Source organism: Anguilla rostrata, chromosome 8, assembly GCF_018555375.3.
Source record: "Anguilla rostrata isolate EN2019 chromosome 8, ASM1855537v3, whole genome shotgun sequence".
Classification (NCBI taxonomy): Eukaryota; Metazoa; Chordata; class Actinopteri; order Anguilliformes; family Anguillidae; genus Anguilla; species Anguilla rostrata.
The window spans coordinates 4,929,683-4,945,939 of record NC_057940.1 but is presented as its reverse complement, the minus strand read 5'-3'; the positions used below and the strand labels follow the sequence as shown (position 1 = coordinate 4,945,939).

The 16,257-nt window shown below is 48.7% G+C and overlaps 3 protein-coding genes across 4 annotated transcripts in view; 2 read left to right on the top strand and 1 right to left on the bottom strand.

The window, feature by feature from the left end:
• LOC135260620 (uncharacterized) overlaps positions 1–16,257 on the bottom strand; it is a 132,270-nt gene that overhangs the window by 33,936 nt on the left and 82,077 nt on the right. The window lies entirely within an intron of this gene.
• On the top strand, positions 5,592–12,371 carry LOC135260268 (vang-like protein 2). Its single transcript, XM_064345511.1, has 7 exons — positions 5,592–5,631; positions 6,111–6,259; positions 6,476–7,083; positions 7,755–7,891; positions 8,140–8,275; positions 9,935–10,181; positions 10,658–12,371. Exons 1-7 carry the CDS (start codon positions 5,592–5,594, stop codon positions 10,916–10,918), a joined length of 1,578 nt encoding a protein of 525 aa, XP_064201581.1. The 3' UTR covers positions 10,919–12,371.
• LOC135260616 (uncharacterized) overlaps positions 14,901–16,257 on the top strand; it is a 127,828-nt gene continuing 126,471 nt past the window's right edge. The window contains exon 1 of the mRNA XM_064345985.1: positions 14,901–15,769. Within this exon, the coding sequence (XP_064202055.1) occupies positions 15,739–15,769 (31 nt within the window). The 5' untranslated portion in view covers positions 14,901–15,738. The remainder of the gene's footprint in view (positions 15,770–16,257) is intronic.

The following is a 16,257-nucleotide window of genomic DNA, read 5'->3' as shown; positions in this document are numbered from 1 at the left end:
GGCTGGACTGCAAGATGCAAAACCTCACAGCAGCAGCAAGAATCCAAAGGCCAGATTAGAATTCAAAGAGTCAGTAGTTTTCTGGACCGAAGTTTTATGGACAGATGAGACCAAAATAAACCTTAACCAAAATGATGGAGAGTCATTTGAAGTGTGGAGAATGGAAGGAACAGCCCATGATCAGCAGACCTGGGTCAAATACGTATTTGTTTTGGATTCAAGTACTTCTCTATGCTTTACTGATCTTGTCTGGTGTATTGGAACCAATGAAATACGCTCAAAGCAAAATGGTAAGCAACAAACCACACGCCCTTCCTTCGAGCTCATCTTATTGGCGGCTCAATTACACCAGCACGTACAATAGAGCACAGAAAACTATTTGAATCACAAACAATACACATTTGACCCAGGCTGAATCCATAAGCATACACCTCATCGTGAGGGATGGAGGTGTTAGTCGTCATGGGGTCAAACTAACCCGTTTACGCTAACGTTAAACTAGTAGCAGAATGTACGTTCGATACATTGTAACATTACATGATATATTAATCGCATCTAAATAACAACTTCACTGTTTATTAATAACGTTAGCTTGGTGACATGATGGCACGACAACGTGTCATTTAGCTAACTTAGTAGCTAGCCAAACAGTCAGCAAAGCGCGTTTCCACCGCAGGAACTTTACCCCGGAACTAGGAACCTTTGAGGAACTCAGTGGTTTCCACCGCAGGAACTAGGTCTAAATTTAGTTCGGGGCTTTATTTTACCCCAAAAAAGTTCCTGCTCGGGGTAGTACTTTCCGAAAGTACAGGAACCTTTTGGGTGGAGCTTGCAGCGCTGAACATTTCTGATTGGTCAAGTACTCGCAGCATTTTTTTGTGTTTATTTTCAACCACCATGTTTAAAAATATGCAGCGGCAAACCAATTTATTTTCATAATAACTTCAAATCAAACTTGTATGTTATGCGGCGCAATAGCCTAGTTTTGGTTATAGCCTGCCAACGTCTTGGAATTATAACGTGTGCTCTTCTGTTCTTTTCTTGCTTTAGTATTTTATAAAAATGCTAAGCATTCGTGCTGGGACAGCATATTACATACCAAAACATTCAAACGGATTAATTCAGTTGCTGAATATTTTCTTCTGGATTTTCTTTGTTAGCCTGCTGTAATTGACTCAAAACGTTTGATACAGTTATGTGAGGTATGCGGTAGTTCTGCGTAATTCACATTGGTGATACAGTAAAAGCAAACTGGAAATCACCTTCCGCACTTTTTGTCAGGGTAAAATAAAAGGTAATTCTAGTAATCGTCCCTTTAGCTTTTTCAGACTGCCATAATTTTACTCTGCCATTCTTCAATTCCACAAAAAGACCAGGAAGACTATGGACTAATTTATGGTGCATGGTTCGCATCTGGAGGGCACACTTCGTTGCTCGGCTAGCAGTAACTTCGAAGGAAAGCAAACGGTGGCTGCACCACTACTAATTTAAATTTTCACGCAAGTCCGAGTTTTCGTTCTATTCTTGTCATTTTGCGATTAGCCTATATGGAATTGACGATGAGAAAGTAATCAAACAGCAAATTGTTTACAACGTGTGCATGTTTTCTGCTGTTGTTGCCAGTTATACATATAAATGTGAATGCATTCTGTCGCTTCAGATGTCAAGACATCACTCAGTGCAGTGCTCTATGTTTTCTTTGTGAGTTCCAGGAGAAAGTGCAGTGACAAGTCTGCCCTGTGTGTTGTGGCGCAGGGAAACCAGAAGAGGGCAGTGATGAGTCATCCCTGTGTGTTCAGCGGTGGGAGGGGCCAGGCGGTGAAGCCTAGGAAGTAACAGGGAAACAGCCTCTACTGCGCATGTTGAGGGCAGAAGCACTTGCTGCGCATTTAATTCAGTGTAGAAAACCAAGGAGATTTAACAGACAAAGATAACCTCATCAGCCAATTTTTGTGAAACAATAATTGTTTTGGTCCAGAAGTTTTGGGAAACTGTTCATTAAAATGTACATATTTTATTACATATGGAATATTTTCACTTCATCTCTTTTTTTATATGAAATATAATGATTGTTTCATCGATTTAATCATCATTTAGTTGTGTTTCAAAATACCATTGAGGAAGTTTTATTTTTGCCTTCAGAAGTCAGATAGTTGCCCTTCACTTTAATGGGTCTGCCAGTGTTTTGTACTCAGCGTGCACAGTGCCAGCTTATTTCCAGGTCTTCACAAACTTAGATTAGCAGAAGGCAGGCTTATCTGTCTATTTAAATATGCATGTGTGAGTTAACCATGTGCTTTGGCACAAAGAACAGTACCAAGTTAATTCTGTGTTTTGGTTGAGAGGGCAGTTCTAAGTTAACTCTGTGTTTTGGCTCAGGGAGCTGTACTGAGTTAACCCTGTGTTTTAACAGGGAGCAGTACTAAGTTAACTCTGGTTTGTCTTAGAGAGCTATACTAAGTTCACTCTGTCTTTTAACAGGGGGCAATACTAAGCTAACCCTGTGTTCCGGCTCAGGGTGCTGTACTAAGTTGACCCTGTTTAGGCTGAGGGAACAGTACCAAGTTGACCTTGTGTTTTGGTTCAGAGATTAGTACTAAGTTGACCCTTTGTTTTAGTGCGTTAGCAGCACTAATTTGACTCTGTGTTTTGGCACAGAGAGCAGTACTAAGTTAACCCTGTGTGTTTGTGCCGGCAGCAGTACTACATTTACCTTATGTTTTGGAACAAGGATGAGTACTAAGTTCGCCCTGTGCTTTGGCACGAAGAACAGTACCAAGTTAATTCTGTGTTTTGGTTGAGAGGGCAGTACTGAATGTACCCTGTGTTTTGGCTCAGGTAGCAATACTAAGTTAACCCTGTGTTTAGGCTTAGAGAGCAGTGCTAAGTTAATCCTGTGTTTAGGCTTAGAGAGCAGTATTAAGTTGACCCTGTGTTTTGGAACAAGGATGAGTACCAAGTGAACCCTGTGTTTTGGCACAGTGAGTAGTACTAAGTTAACCCTGTGTTTTGGCTTAGAGAGCAGTATTAATTTAACCCTGTGTTTAGGCTTAGAGAGCAGTGCTAAGTTAATCCTGTGTTTAGCGTGTGTCTGTAATCGACTGCTACTTTCTTGGCCAGGTCTCTCTTGAAAAAGAGATTTCTAGTCTCAATGAGACTAACCTGGTTAAATAAAGGTTAAATAAAAAAATAAAATAAAAACTATACACACATGCTATATACACTACATATGCTATACACACACTTTACACACATGCTGAACACATTGCACACACTATACACACGCTAAACACACTGCATACACCCAATACAAACTATACATACACGCTAAACACACACTTCACACACACTCTACATGCACAGTGTGCACAAACACTATACACACTGCACACTCACACAGTACAAACTATACACTCACAAACACACTCAGCACATTCACTATACACATGCTAAACACGCACTATACAGACACTAAACACACTGCACACATGCAATACGAACTATAAATACACAATACATACGATACACATGCAGTACAAACTACACACACACTAAACACAGTACACACATGCAGTGCAAACTATACTGGCACACTACACAAACTCTAAACACACTGCACACACACTATACACTAAACACACTGCACGCATACTATACATGCTACGCAGACACTACACATGCAATGCAGACTGTACAAACACAATGCAAACTACACACACAATAGGCACTATACACACATGCTATACACACACTACACATGTAGCAGAGATTACACACATGCACGCAATGCATGCTGTGCACATATAAGATACACACAATATACAAAAAAGACACTACATACACTATAGACACGCAAGGGAGAGTGCACTCAGTGCAGTGCTCTATGTTTTCTTTGTAAGTTCCAGGAGAAAGTGCAGTGACAAGTCTGCCCTGTGTGTTGTGGCGCAGGGAAACCAGAAGAGGGCAGTGTTGAGTCATCCCTGTGTGTTCAGCGCTAGGTTAACCCTGTGTTCTGCCACAGAGCAGAGAGGGAGGACGCAGTGCTAAGTCAAGCCATGGAGCGCGCATAGGAACTAGAGAGGGTGGGAGGGGCCAGGCGGTGAAGCCTAGGAAGTAATGGGGAAACAGCCTCTACTGTGCATGTTGAGGGCAAAAGCACTTGCTGCGCATTTAATTCAGTGTAGAAAACCAAGGAGATTTAACAACCAAAGAAAACCTTTTTGGTCCAGAAGTTTTGGGATACTGTTTATTAAAATGTACATATTTTATTACATATGGCATATTTTCACTTCATCTCTTTTTTATATTAAATATAATGATGATTTAATCATCATTTAGTTGTGTTTCAAAATACCATTGAGGAAGTTTTTTTTTTTGCCTTCAGAAGTCAGATAGTTGCCCTTCACTTTAATGGGTCTGCCAGTGTTTTGTACTCAGCATGCACAGTGCCAGCTTATTTCCGGGTCTTCACAAACTTAGATTAGCAGAAGGCAGGCTTATCTGTCTATTTAAATATGCATGTGTGAGTTAACCCTGGGCTTTGGCACAAATAACAGTACCAAGTTAATTCTGTGTTTTGGTTGAGAGAGCAGTTCTAAGTTAACTCTGTGTTTTGGCTCAGGGAGCTGTACTGAGTTAACCCTGTGTTTTAACAGGGAGCAGTACTAAGTTAACTCTGTTTTGTCTTAGAGAGTTATACCAAGTTCACTCTGTGTTTTAACAGGAGGTAATACTAAGCTAACCCTGTGTTCTGGCTCAGGGTGCTGTACTAAGTTGACCTTGTGTTTTGGTTCAGAGATTATTACTAAGTTGACGCTTTGTTTTAGTGCGTTAGCAGCACTAATTTGACTCTGTGTTCTGCCACAGAGCACAGAGGGAGGACGCAGTGCTAAGTCTAGCCATAGAGCGTACATAGGAACTGGAGAGGATGGGAGGGGCCAGGCGGTGAAGCCTAGGAAGTAATGGGGAAACAGCCTCTACTGCGCATGTTGAGGGCAAAAGCACTTGCTGCGCATTTAATTCAGTGTAGAAAACCAAGGAGATTTAACAACCAAAGAAAAGCTCATCAGCCAATTTTTGTGAAACAATAATTGTTTTGGTCCAGAAGTTTTGGGAAACTGTTCATTAAAATGTACATATTTTATTACATATGGAATTTTTTCACTTCATCTCTTTTTTTATATGAAATATAATGATTGTTTCATTGATTTAATCATCATTTAGTTGTGTTTCAAAATACCATTGAGGAAGTTTTTTTTTTTTTGCCTTCAGAAGTCAGATAGTTGCCCTTCACTTTAATGGGTGTGCCAGCTTATTTCCAGGTCTTCACAAACTTAGATTAGCAGAAGGCAGGCTTATCTGTCTATTTAAATATGCATGTGTGAGTTAACCCTGTGCTTTGGCACGAAGAACAGTACCAAGTTAATTCTGTGTTTTGGCTGAGAGAGCAGTTCTAAGTTAACTCTGTGTTATGGCTCAGGGAGCTGTACTGAGTTAACCCTGTGTTTCGGCACAGGGGGCGCAGTACTAAGTTAACCCTGTGTGTTTGTGCCGGTAGCAGTACTACGTTTACCTTGTGTTTTGGAACAAGGATGAGTACTAAGTTCGCCCTGTGTTTTGGCACAGTGAGCAGTACTAAATTAACCCTGTGTTTTGGCTTAGAGAGCAGTGCTAAATGTACCCTGTGTTTTGGCTCAGGTAGCAATACTAAGTTAACCCTGGGTTTTGGCTTAGAGAGCAGTATTAATTTAACCCTGTGTTTAGGCTTAGAGAGCAGTGCTAAGTTAATCCTTGTTGTGAGTAAGTGACCCTGTGTTTTGGGGTGTGAACCTGTTTGGCTGGGAGTGTAAGTTACCTGTTTTGCTGAGGAGATCTGTACTGAGTTAACCCTGTGTTTTGGCTGAGGGAGATCTGTGGAACAAGGTGAGTTAACCCTGTGTTCGCGGAAAGTGAACCCTGTTTCTAAGAGCACTGGAGTGTGCTAGACTAAGTTGAGGAGCAACCTGCATTTTGGCTGAGGGAGATCTGTACTGAGTTAACCCTGTGTTTTGGCTGAGGGAGATCTGTACTGAGTTAACCCTGTGTTTTGGCTGAGGGAGATCTGTACTGAGTTAACCCTGTGTTTCGGCGCAGGGAGAGGAGGGAGCGCCATCGCTCTAAGAGCAGAGATGGCAGCAGCAGCAGAGGGGACAAATCCGTCACCATCCAGGCCCCCGGAGAGCCCCTCCTGGACAACGAGAGTACCCGTGGGGACGACAGGGTGTGTACCCCAAAATCTCATTCTACACCAACCCTGTCTCTGTGTTCCTTTCACTGTACCCCAGCTGTCTGACTGTGTACCCCAAACTCAGGCTTTCTCTTTCTCCAGTGTCACCTTTGAATTGACTCTCTCTCTCTCTTTCTCACCCTCTCTCCCTCCCCAATCTCTCATTTTCTCTCTCTCTCTCTCTCCCCCCCCCCCTTTCTCCGCGCGCAGGATGATAACTGGGGCGAGACCACCACGGTGGTGACGGGCACGTCCGAGCACAGCGTCTCCAACGAGGACCTGACGCGCGTCTCCAAGGAGCTGGAGGAGTCGTCGCCGCTGGAGTGCCGTCGGTGGGCGGGGCCCGCGGTCAGCGGGTGCCTGGGCCTGTTCGCCATGGCGACGCCGCTGGCCTTCCTCCTGCTGCCGCAGCTGCTGTGGCGGGACCGGCTGGAGCCCTGCGGGACGCCCTGCGAGGGGCTCTACGTGTCCCTGGCCTTCAAGCTGCTGGTGCTGCTCATCTCGTCCTGGGCGCTGTTCCTGCGGCCGCCCCGCGCCACCCTGCCGCGCCTCTTCGTCTTCCGCGCGCTGCTCATGGTGCTGGTCTTCCTCTTCGTGGCGTCCTACTGGCTGTTCTACGGCGTGCGCGTGCTGGAGCCGCGGGAGCGGGACTACCGCGGCATCGTGGAGTACGCCGCCTCGCTGGTGGACGCGCTGCTCTTCATCCAGTACCTGGCGCTGGTGCTGCTGGAGGTGCGCCACCTGCAGCCCGCCTTCTGCCTCAAGGTGGTGCGCTCCACCGACGGCGCCAGCCGCTTCTACAACCTGGGACACCTCAGGTACGCCTGCCACGCCCTGCCCACCTCACCCTGCCACGCCCTGCTATGCCCGCCGTGCCCTGCCACGCCCTGCCCACCTGACCCTGCACCGCCCTGCTATGCCCGCCGCGCCCTGCCATGCCCTCCACTCCCTACCACCCCCTGCCCACTGCACCTGCACCTGCCCTGCCCCTCCTCTCCCTGCCACCTCCACCCTACGCCTAGCCGCGCCTGCCAATGCCCCCCACTGCTGCGCCTGCCATGCCCTGCCACACCCTGCCCACCTCACCCTGCCACGCCATGCTACGCCTTGCCATGCCCTCCACTCCCTACCACGCCCTGCCATGCCCTCCACTCCCTACCACGCCCTGCCCACCTGACCCTACCACGCCCTGCCATGCCCGCCATACCCTATTACCCATACCATACTTTGGCCATGTGCACCTAACTCTTTCATGCCCCCTCCACATCCAGCCACTCCCCTCCCACAGTCCTCCAAGGCCTCCAACCCCCACCCCCCACCCCCACCCCCACAAAATGTTAATGTATGAATGCTAACTCTTTAAACAGAGAGAGTGTGTGTGTATTTATTTATGGTACAGTTTACAGAGAGCTGCAGTGTGGGTTTTGGAGCTGTACCATAGTGATGATGATGATGATGATGATGATGATGTGTGTGTGCTTGCGTGCAGCATACAGAGAGCTGCAGTGTGGGTTCTTGAGCAGTACTACAGTGATTTCCCTGTCTACAACCCGGCCCTGCTTAACCTGCCCAAGTCCATCCTCTCCAAAAAGATGTCTGGCTTCAAGGTCTATTCCCTTGGAGAAGGTAGGAAGCTGCCCTTTTCTCTCTCTCCCTCGGTCTCTCTCTCCTTTTTTCTTTCCTTTCACTCTCTACTTGATTTTCTCTCAGTCTCCCTCCTCCTCCGCCTGCCTCTGTTTCCTTCCCTCCCTCCCTCTTGATTTCCTCTTTCCAGTTTATTTTTTCCACATTTATTCCCTATTTTGTTTACGGGACTGATGTGTTGATTGGCTGACTTTGATTGCTGTGTTTTGCCCGATTGGTTGATTCCGCAGAGAACAGCACCAATAACTCCACGGCCCAGTCTCGGGCAATGATAGCGGCTGCCGCTCGTCGCCGTGACAACTCCCATAACGAGCTGTACTACGAGGAGGCCGAGATGGAGCGCCGAATTCGTAAACGCAAGGCCAGGTGAGAGAGTGCACTGCCATTGGTTCTTCTAGGCTGGGGGGTGAGAGTGCACTGCCATTGGTTCTTCGCTGGGGGGAGTGCCTGCCATGGTCTCTAGGCTGGGGGGGGGGGAATGCACTGCCATTGGTTCTTCTAGGCTGGGGGGGGGGTGAGAGTGCACTGCCATTGGTTCTTCTAGGCTGGGGGTGGGGTGAGAGTGCACTGCCATTGGTTCTTCTAGGCTGGGGGTGGGGTGAGAGTGCACTGCCATTGGTTCTTCTAGGCTGGGGGTGGGGGTGGAGGGGGTTGAGAGTGCACTGCCATTGGTTCTTTTAGGCTGGGGGGTGAGAGAGTGCATTGCCATTGGCCACTGGTTCTCCTAGGCTGGGGGGTGAGAGAGTGCATTGCCATTGGCCACTGGTTCTTCTAGGCTGGGGTGGAGGGGGTGAGAGTGCACTGCCAGAAAATTGCAAAATTGGAAAATTGCGAACAGAAAAAACAAAATTGGTAACAGAAAAAAAAAATTTCTTCCTGAGGTGACTCAGGAACTCAATGAACTCAGAACTTTACTGAAGCATGATCAGTCGTGTTCGAGTAGGTGGGTCTGTTTGTACACAGCTGTTTCCTGCTAGTTTAGGCTTCACTGCAGCTATACTCGCCAAATAAATTTATTTACCCAGGGTAGGCTCGCTGAGCACGGATGCTCTTTTGCAGCAACGCCCTGGTTCACACTCATACACATTCACACCTGGGAGCTGCCCAGTACAACCACAATCCTCGATTGTTGGCCACTGAGCAGCTCCACTGGAGGGAGAGAACATTTTTTATGCCAATTAAATCAGGGGATGATTAGGTGGCAAGTTTTTGCGAGAGCCATATCTGGGATTTTAGCCAGGACACCGGAGAACCCTCCACTCTTTGCGAATAGTGTCATGGGATCTTTAATGACTCATCCAAAAGACGGCATCTCCTACAGGAAAGTGTCCCTGTCACTGCACTGGGGCATTGGGGTTTATTTGACCAGAGGGAAGATTGCCCCCCTGCTGGCCCACCAACACTACTTCCAGCAGCAACTCAGTATTCCCTGGTGGTCTCCCATCCAAGTACTAACCAAGCCCACACTTGCTTGGCTTCAGCCAGTCGGCAGGAGTAGAGTGCGTGGTGGTTTGGCTGCTGGTAAATTTGGAGCTGGTACCATTACTGTACTTGTCCTAAATTAAAATTTCCCTTCAACAATAACATCACGTTCCAAGACTGCCCGAAATTTGCATGCCGAAATGCATTGAAGGACATTCCATTGGGTGGATTTTCCCATCATAGTTGATCTGATAGAATTAGCCATAGCGTGTGGATGCGGTGGCAGCTGTAATTGCTCCTGCATGCCTGACGGGGGCAGTAAAGGTAATATCCACCCAACAAAACAACAGGATGTTATTGATAGTGGTGGTTGTGCTTGCTCTTCCCAGGCTGGTGGTGGCATTAGAGGTAATATCCACACATTGATAATGGTGGTTGTACTTGCTCTTCCCAGGCTGGTGGTGGCAGTAGAGGTAATATCCACACATTGATAATGGTGGTTGTACTTGCTCCTCCCAGGCTGGTGGCGCCAGTAAAGGTCATATCCACCCAACCAGACAGCAGGATGTTATTGATAGTGGCGGTTGTACTTGCTCCTCCCAGACTGGTGGTGGCAGTAGAGGAGGCCTTCACGCACATTAAGCGGCTGCAGGAGGACGAGCCGGCGGCGTCGTCGCCCAAGAGCGCGCGGGAGATCATGGACCCGCGGGAGGCGGCTCAGGCCATATTCGCGCCCATGGCCCGTGCCATGCAGAAGTACCTGCGCACCACCCGGCAGCAGCCCTACCACAGCATGGAGAGCATCCTCACACACCTGCAGTTCTGCATCACGCACAACATGACGCCCAAGGTGAGAAACGAGTGTACGCACACACACACACACACACACACACACACACATCGACGCCCAGAGACACAGACACGCACAGCACACACACACACACAGCACACCACAGCACACACACACACACATGCACGCACGCACACACACACACGCAGGCACGCACGCACACACGCAGACACGCACGCATGCACACACACAGACACACACAGACACACACACGCACGCACGCTCGCATACACAAACACAAGTACATGCATGCGCACACACACACATAAAAGCGCGGACACAAACACAAGCATACATAGACGTGCACATGCACACACACATACACAATAACACGAACACACATGTATGCACAAAAACACACGCACACCTACACACGCAAACACATGCACACACACCTGATTCTGTATCAGACTCATGAAGTTCCTTCAAATCTCTCTCTCTCTCTCTCTCTCTCCCTCTCTCCCTCACTCCCTCAGGCGTTTCTGGAGCGTTACCTGAGCCCAGGCCCGACGCTGCAGTACCAGAAGGAGAACAGCAGGGGGCGAGAGTGGACGCTGGTGAGCGAGGAGCCGGTGACCTCCGCCCTCCGGCAGGGCCTGGTCTTCTCCCTGCGCCGCCTGGACTTCGCCCTGGTCGTCACGGTGATGCCCATCCCCTTCCTGCGTCTAGGGGAGGAGTTCATTGACCCCAAGAGCCACAAGTTTGTGATGCGGCTGCAGTCGGAGACTTCCGTGTGATGCAATTCGCTGACCTCACCGGCGGCTGTTTCCTGACACGCGGTAGCTCCCCACCCTTCTCTCCAGAAACCATACAGAACTCAGTGCTAGCTGCACAAAAGTGTAACACCAGCTCATTGACCAGCCTAGTAGGAACATCAGCATATTAACCAGTAGTCTGGACCCGTCAGCAATGGGTAACTATTGACCAATCACTGGCCTGCTTTCCTTATGGTTGTTGGAGGACCAGGCAGGTCTCGTTCTGGGGACCCAGTGAAGGGACACGTCCCCCATCCCCAAGCCATGCCCAACCTTTAATCCTTACTCCCCTTACCCCCCCCCCCCCCCCCCAAAAAAAAAAACATGCCCACCTCCCTGTCTGTCATCTGTGCATATTACTGACAGCCTGCGCCTTAATCACATTCAAACCGTGTTGCCAAATCCTGGCCCCTCTGCTGACAGGCAGGTGTATGAAGGCTCTTTACTGTGTTTTTAAAAATTTTTTATTCAACTGCCAAATTGGGGTCCACGGAAGGAGGTGGTTTTTACAGACACTGCAGGACTGGGTAGATGTTCTGCGAATGTTTTCTTGACTTGTTTGGGAGATGTGTAGAGGTAACCCACACAGGCGGGTGTGTAGATTGGAGACCTTCATGGCGTAGTGCGTGCAGAACCGTGCATGTGTGTGTAGATGTAAATGTTAGTCACGCCATCGGCGGATGAAGACCTGGTTTTTCTGCATGGACGCATGATGGGGTACTTCCCTCCAACTTCCTGCCAAATTGAGCACCATTCCAAGATGCCTCGTATGAATGGCCACTTGACCATTTCACAGCTGGTCACTTGATGTCCACATCCATTTTAAGGGCTAGCAACTCGGTACCCTGAAATACACACAGCTGGACCCCATGAGAACCCAGACCTCGCTGCCTGGCTGATTCACTTGTTTATAGTCACTGACTGGCTGATTCACTCACTACTGACTGACTGTTTGACGGATTCGCTCACTTACAGCCGTGGACTGACTGACTGATTCGTTTATTAACAGCCACTGACTCTGCGTATTTACTCATAACCACTGACTGATTCGCTCACTGTGTGACTTACTTACTGCTGGACACACTCACTTGGTTGATTAACTGACTCATTTCATTGTTTGGTCACTGAGCTTCCTGGTTCCTCTTACCTTGAATGTAATCGCTAGGGATGGTTTTACTGGCTGACTCCACGCCGTGGCCACAGACCAGAGGCTCGACCAGAGTGCGTCACAGGAAAGTGGCCGCTAACTTTGAGTGTTGGGCTGAGCTGGGCTGAGCTGGGCTGAGCCGGGCTTGGCCGGGCTTGGCCGGGCTGAGCCGGGCTGGGCTGGGCCGGGCCGGGCTGGACTGGGCCGAGCCGGGCTGGACTGGGCTGAGCCAGGCTGGACTGGGCTGAGCCGGGCTGGGCTGGACTGGACTGGGCTGGGCTGAGCCGGGCTGGGCTGGGCTGGGCTGGCTGGCTGGGGCTGGGCTGGGCTGGGCTGGCCGGGCTGGGCTGGGCTGGGCTGGGCTGGCGCGGGCTGGGCTGAGCCGGGCTGGTCTGGGCTGGGCTGGCTGGCTAGGGCGAGGGCTTGGCTGGGCTGGGCTGGGCCGGGCTGGGCTGGGCTGAGCCAGGCTGGGCTGGGCTGAGCTGAGCTGGGCTGGGCTGGGCTGGGCTGGGCTGAGCTGGGCTGGGCTGGGCTGAGCCGGGCTTGGCTGGGCTGGGCTGGGCTGGGCTGGGCTGGGCTGAGCCAGGCTTGGCTGGGCTGAGCCGGGCTGGGCGTATTCCACGAATGAACCTCCGTGCGAACCATAGCCTCGTGCTGGCGGTCTGAGCGCTGAAGCGTCTGGACGGGCTGCGGCGGCATACGCTGTGCGCTTGGTGTGCACGCTGTGCGCTCTGCTCCTGAAACTAAACCTGCAAAGATCAGCCAGCGCTCTGCCCAGCCAGCTGATCTGGGATCAGCATCCCCATCATCGATTCTCTCTCTGTAGCCTCTGCGTAACAGCTGGCGGCTGATCCAGGATGGGGGGGAATAAAAAAATCGCCCAGTTTGGTTTTTTGTGCAGGCTTTTGCTTTGAACATGCTCGTCTGTGTGCGGTGGTACCACTTCTTGTCACACTTTTGCAGCGATGCCACACACGGATCATGTGACGTTTGTGGCCGTGCACAGCAATGCCAGTGCAGTCATGTGACAGGAGCCTGTGTACCGCAATTCCATTCTGGTCATTGACCGGACCCCATGTGCATCAGTTCTACTGTGGTCATGTGACAGGGGCCTGTGCAGCAGTTCTACTGTGGTCACGTAACAGGGGCCTGTCTGCAGGCGAAAGATTGTCAATGCCTATTGTTTTTGTTACTGCCAAAGGTGTCTGTGCTTTCTGGCAGCTCTGAGCCACTGTACCTTTCTCTTGTGTAATGAAACAAAGAACTGAATTGTTTTTGTATGAATACAGTAGATTGTTAAACATAACAAAAGGCAAAACAAAAAAAAAAATGGAATCTAGTTTTGTCCAACGGTTTTTAATGCATGCTGGGCTCTATGTCACATTTGTGCTTTTATTTGTTTTGTTTTTTATAACACAGGAGATTTGAAGTGATATTAAACTTTTTTTTAAGAAAGCCTGTGGTTGTGAGGAGATTTGTAGATTTCTGTTTGGTGTGAGTATGCTTTTTGATAATTCTAGAACTAAAGTGTTGGATTAATTTTTTTTTAAATAAACATTTTTTTCTGTGGCCTGCTGCTTCCACTGTCTGTTCTGTTCTAACTGATGCAGTATTGCGATGTTGTAGGGATACAGTTGAGTTGAGTTGGGGTGGGGGCAGGGGTGACTGTGTCTTGCATATAAAATGAAAAGTGAAAGTGTCAAACTCTCTGTGCTGTATAGGTATGGGGCATGCTGCCCCACCAAGCCATAACTTAATCGGTTTATACGAACACTAATGTTTCATTATAATGTTGTCCACGGACAAAGACAAATCAATCAATTTTAGGATGAATGCAATTACCAACCACAAAGACAGGTGAGCTATCGCGACCCCCCAAACCTAACCGTGCACCAGAACCCCCCTCCCCTGCAGTGCCAACAGCCAGGCACTCAAACGCATTACTGTAGCCAGCAGCCCTGCTTACGGCCATGTACAGTTTTCTCCACCGACGCACATCTGGCTTAAGCATTTTATTGTGGTATGAGGGTTTCGGTCAGCTGGGCTCATGACGTGTTGTGGCATGGCGGTGGCTTCCGCTGGTTGATTGGGTACCTGCAAAGTCCACCTGTTAAACTGTACCTGAGGCGTCCTCTCTGACTCCTTCAGAGGAGAGCCTCGCTTATCTGCGCTCGCAAATCGATAGCCGCAGTCAAAGCAACAAGCTCTGATGTTAGCACGTGAGCTAAACTGTGAGCATGTTTGCATGTGAGCTAAACTGTGAGCATGTTAGCATGTGAGCTAAATTGTGAGCACGATAGCATACAAGCTAAACTGTGTCCATGTTAGCATGTGAGCTAAACTGTGAGCACGTTAGCATGTGAGCTAAAATGTGAGCACGTTAGCATGCGAGCTAAAATGTGAGCATGTTTGCATGTGAGCTAAACTGTGAGCACGTTAGCATGTGAACTTAATTGTGAGCACCAGACCTGGGTCAAATACGTATTTGTTTTGGATTCAAATACTTTTCTGTGCTCCATTGATCTTGCCTGGTGTAACTGAGCCTTCCAATATGACCAGAAGGCGCGGTTTGCACTTTTTGAGAGTATTTCATTGGTTCCAATACACCAGACAAGATCAGTAAATTGTAGAAAAGTATTTGAATCCAAAACAAATACATATTTGACCCAGGTCTGGTGAGCACGTTAGCATGTGAGCTGAGCTAAAGAATGGGATGTCTCCTCTGGAGCAGCGAGGAGTGCGATTGGTTGCACTGGCCTGAAGACCGTTGGCTGTCTTTAGCTGAGCAGGCGGATTCTATCTCTCATGCAGAATTGCTGATGAGAGCTGTGGTTTGAAACTGGCAGCGGAACGGCCCCTGCTGCGACACTACACTACGCTAACGCAACCTGACAACCGAGGCCGAAGACCTGTTCACTGCCAAATACGCTACCAGGCAGGGCCCTCCATCCAGAATCTGGAGAGATCTGGTGTAACACGTGCGCTGAGAGCGGGAGGTTTGATTTGACGGCTCTGAGCTGCTGGGTGCCCGCATCTCTGACCGTCGCGAGTTGAAGTGTTGAGGCGGCGTTGTGATCAGCTCGGCCCGAGGCGTGTGGGTGTGGTGCTCTCTGGAGCCGAGAGGCAGGAGATTGCGCTTCCTCCTTTTTTTCGCACTTTGCTGTGGAAAGGGTATTTAAAAATAAACTGTTGTCTTTTGTCTGCACTCTGACCAACATGCAGACCGCTGAGCTCAGAAGCCACAGGAAGTGATCTGCGCACTGAACAGCAAACACTCACCGACACAGATGCCTCAGTTCAAATAGAATCTTTCTCTCTTTCTCTCTCTCTCTCTCTCTCTCTCTTTCTCCTCCCCGCCTCCCTCCCTCCCTCCCTCACAGACACACACAAACTCAGACCTACTCATTCACACCAGAGACTAAGTTCACACACACATACATACATAATAAACAGACCGACGCTGACACACAGACACACACACACAAACGCGCCTGCACACAAACACACACACACGCACGCACACGCTCTGGCGTGTACACACACAAACGCACGTGCACACACACACACACACACACACTGTTGCAGCGAAAGGAAGCAGTTTGTCAGTGGGCGATAAAGAAGCCCTGTGTCATTTCTGTGGAGCTGGTTTTGCATCATGTCCTCTGCAGTGTTGACAGCTCTTCTGGGTAAGTGTGGAGACAGACTCACTTCATCTCTCCCTCTTTCTCTCCTTCTTTCTCTTCCTTCTTCTTTCTGCTGAACTTGTGCTAACTGTAACTGCCTCAGTTTGTTCCCCTTTTTTGTGACTATACTTTTATAGTTTTTTGTCAGTTTTTAAATGATATAATCATTGAAATTTTACATTTTTTATTTTTTATTTTAATCTTATAACAGGGGTGTCCAGTCTTATTTGACAAGCACCGGTGTGGGTGCAGGCTTTTTTTGTTTTAGCCCTGACTATACTTTGGCTTTTTGTCAGTTTTTAAATCATGATATAATCATTGAAATTTTACATTTTTTACTTTTTTTGTTTTAGCCCTGATTTTGTTAAGACACCTGATTCAATCAAGGTTGTGTTTGAAGACTGTGATTAGTTTAATTAGTTTGTTGTAGTGCTGGGCTACAGAGCAAAAACCTGCACCTGCTCCCGGATAAGATTGGACACCCCTGTCAT

Coding starts and splice junctions, on each gene's coding strand:
- LOC135260268 (XM_064345511.1), top strand. CDS start 5,592: ATGAGTACTAAGTTCGCCCTGTGTTTTGGCACAGTGAGCA. Junction 5,632..6,110: donor GTGTTTTGGCACAGTGAGCA/GTACTAAATTAA, acceptor ATCTGTACTGAG/TTAACCCTGTGTTTCGGCGC. Junction 7,892..8,139: donor GGTCTATTCCCTTGGAGAAG/GTAGGAAGCTGC, acceptor TTGATTCCGCAG/AGAACAGCACCAATAACTCC.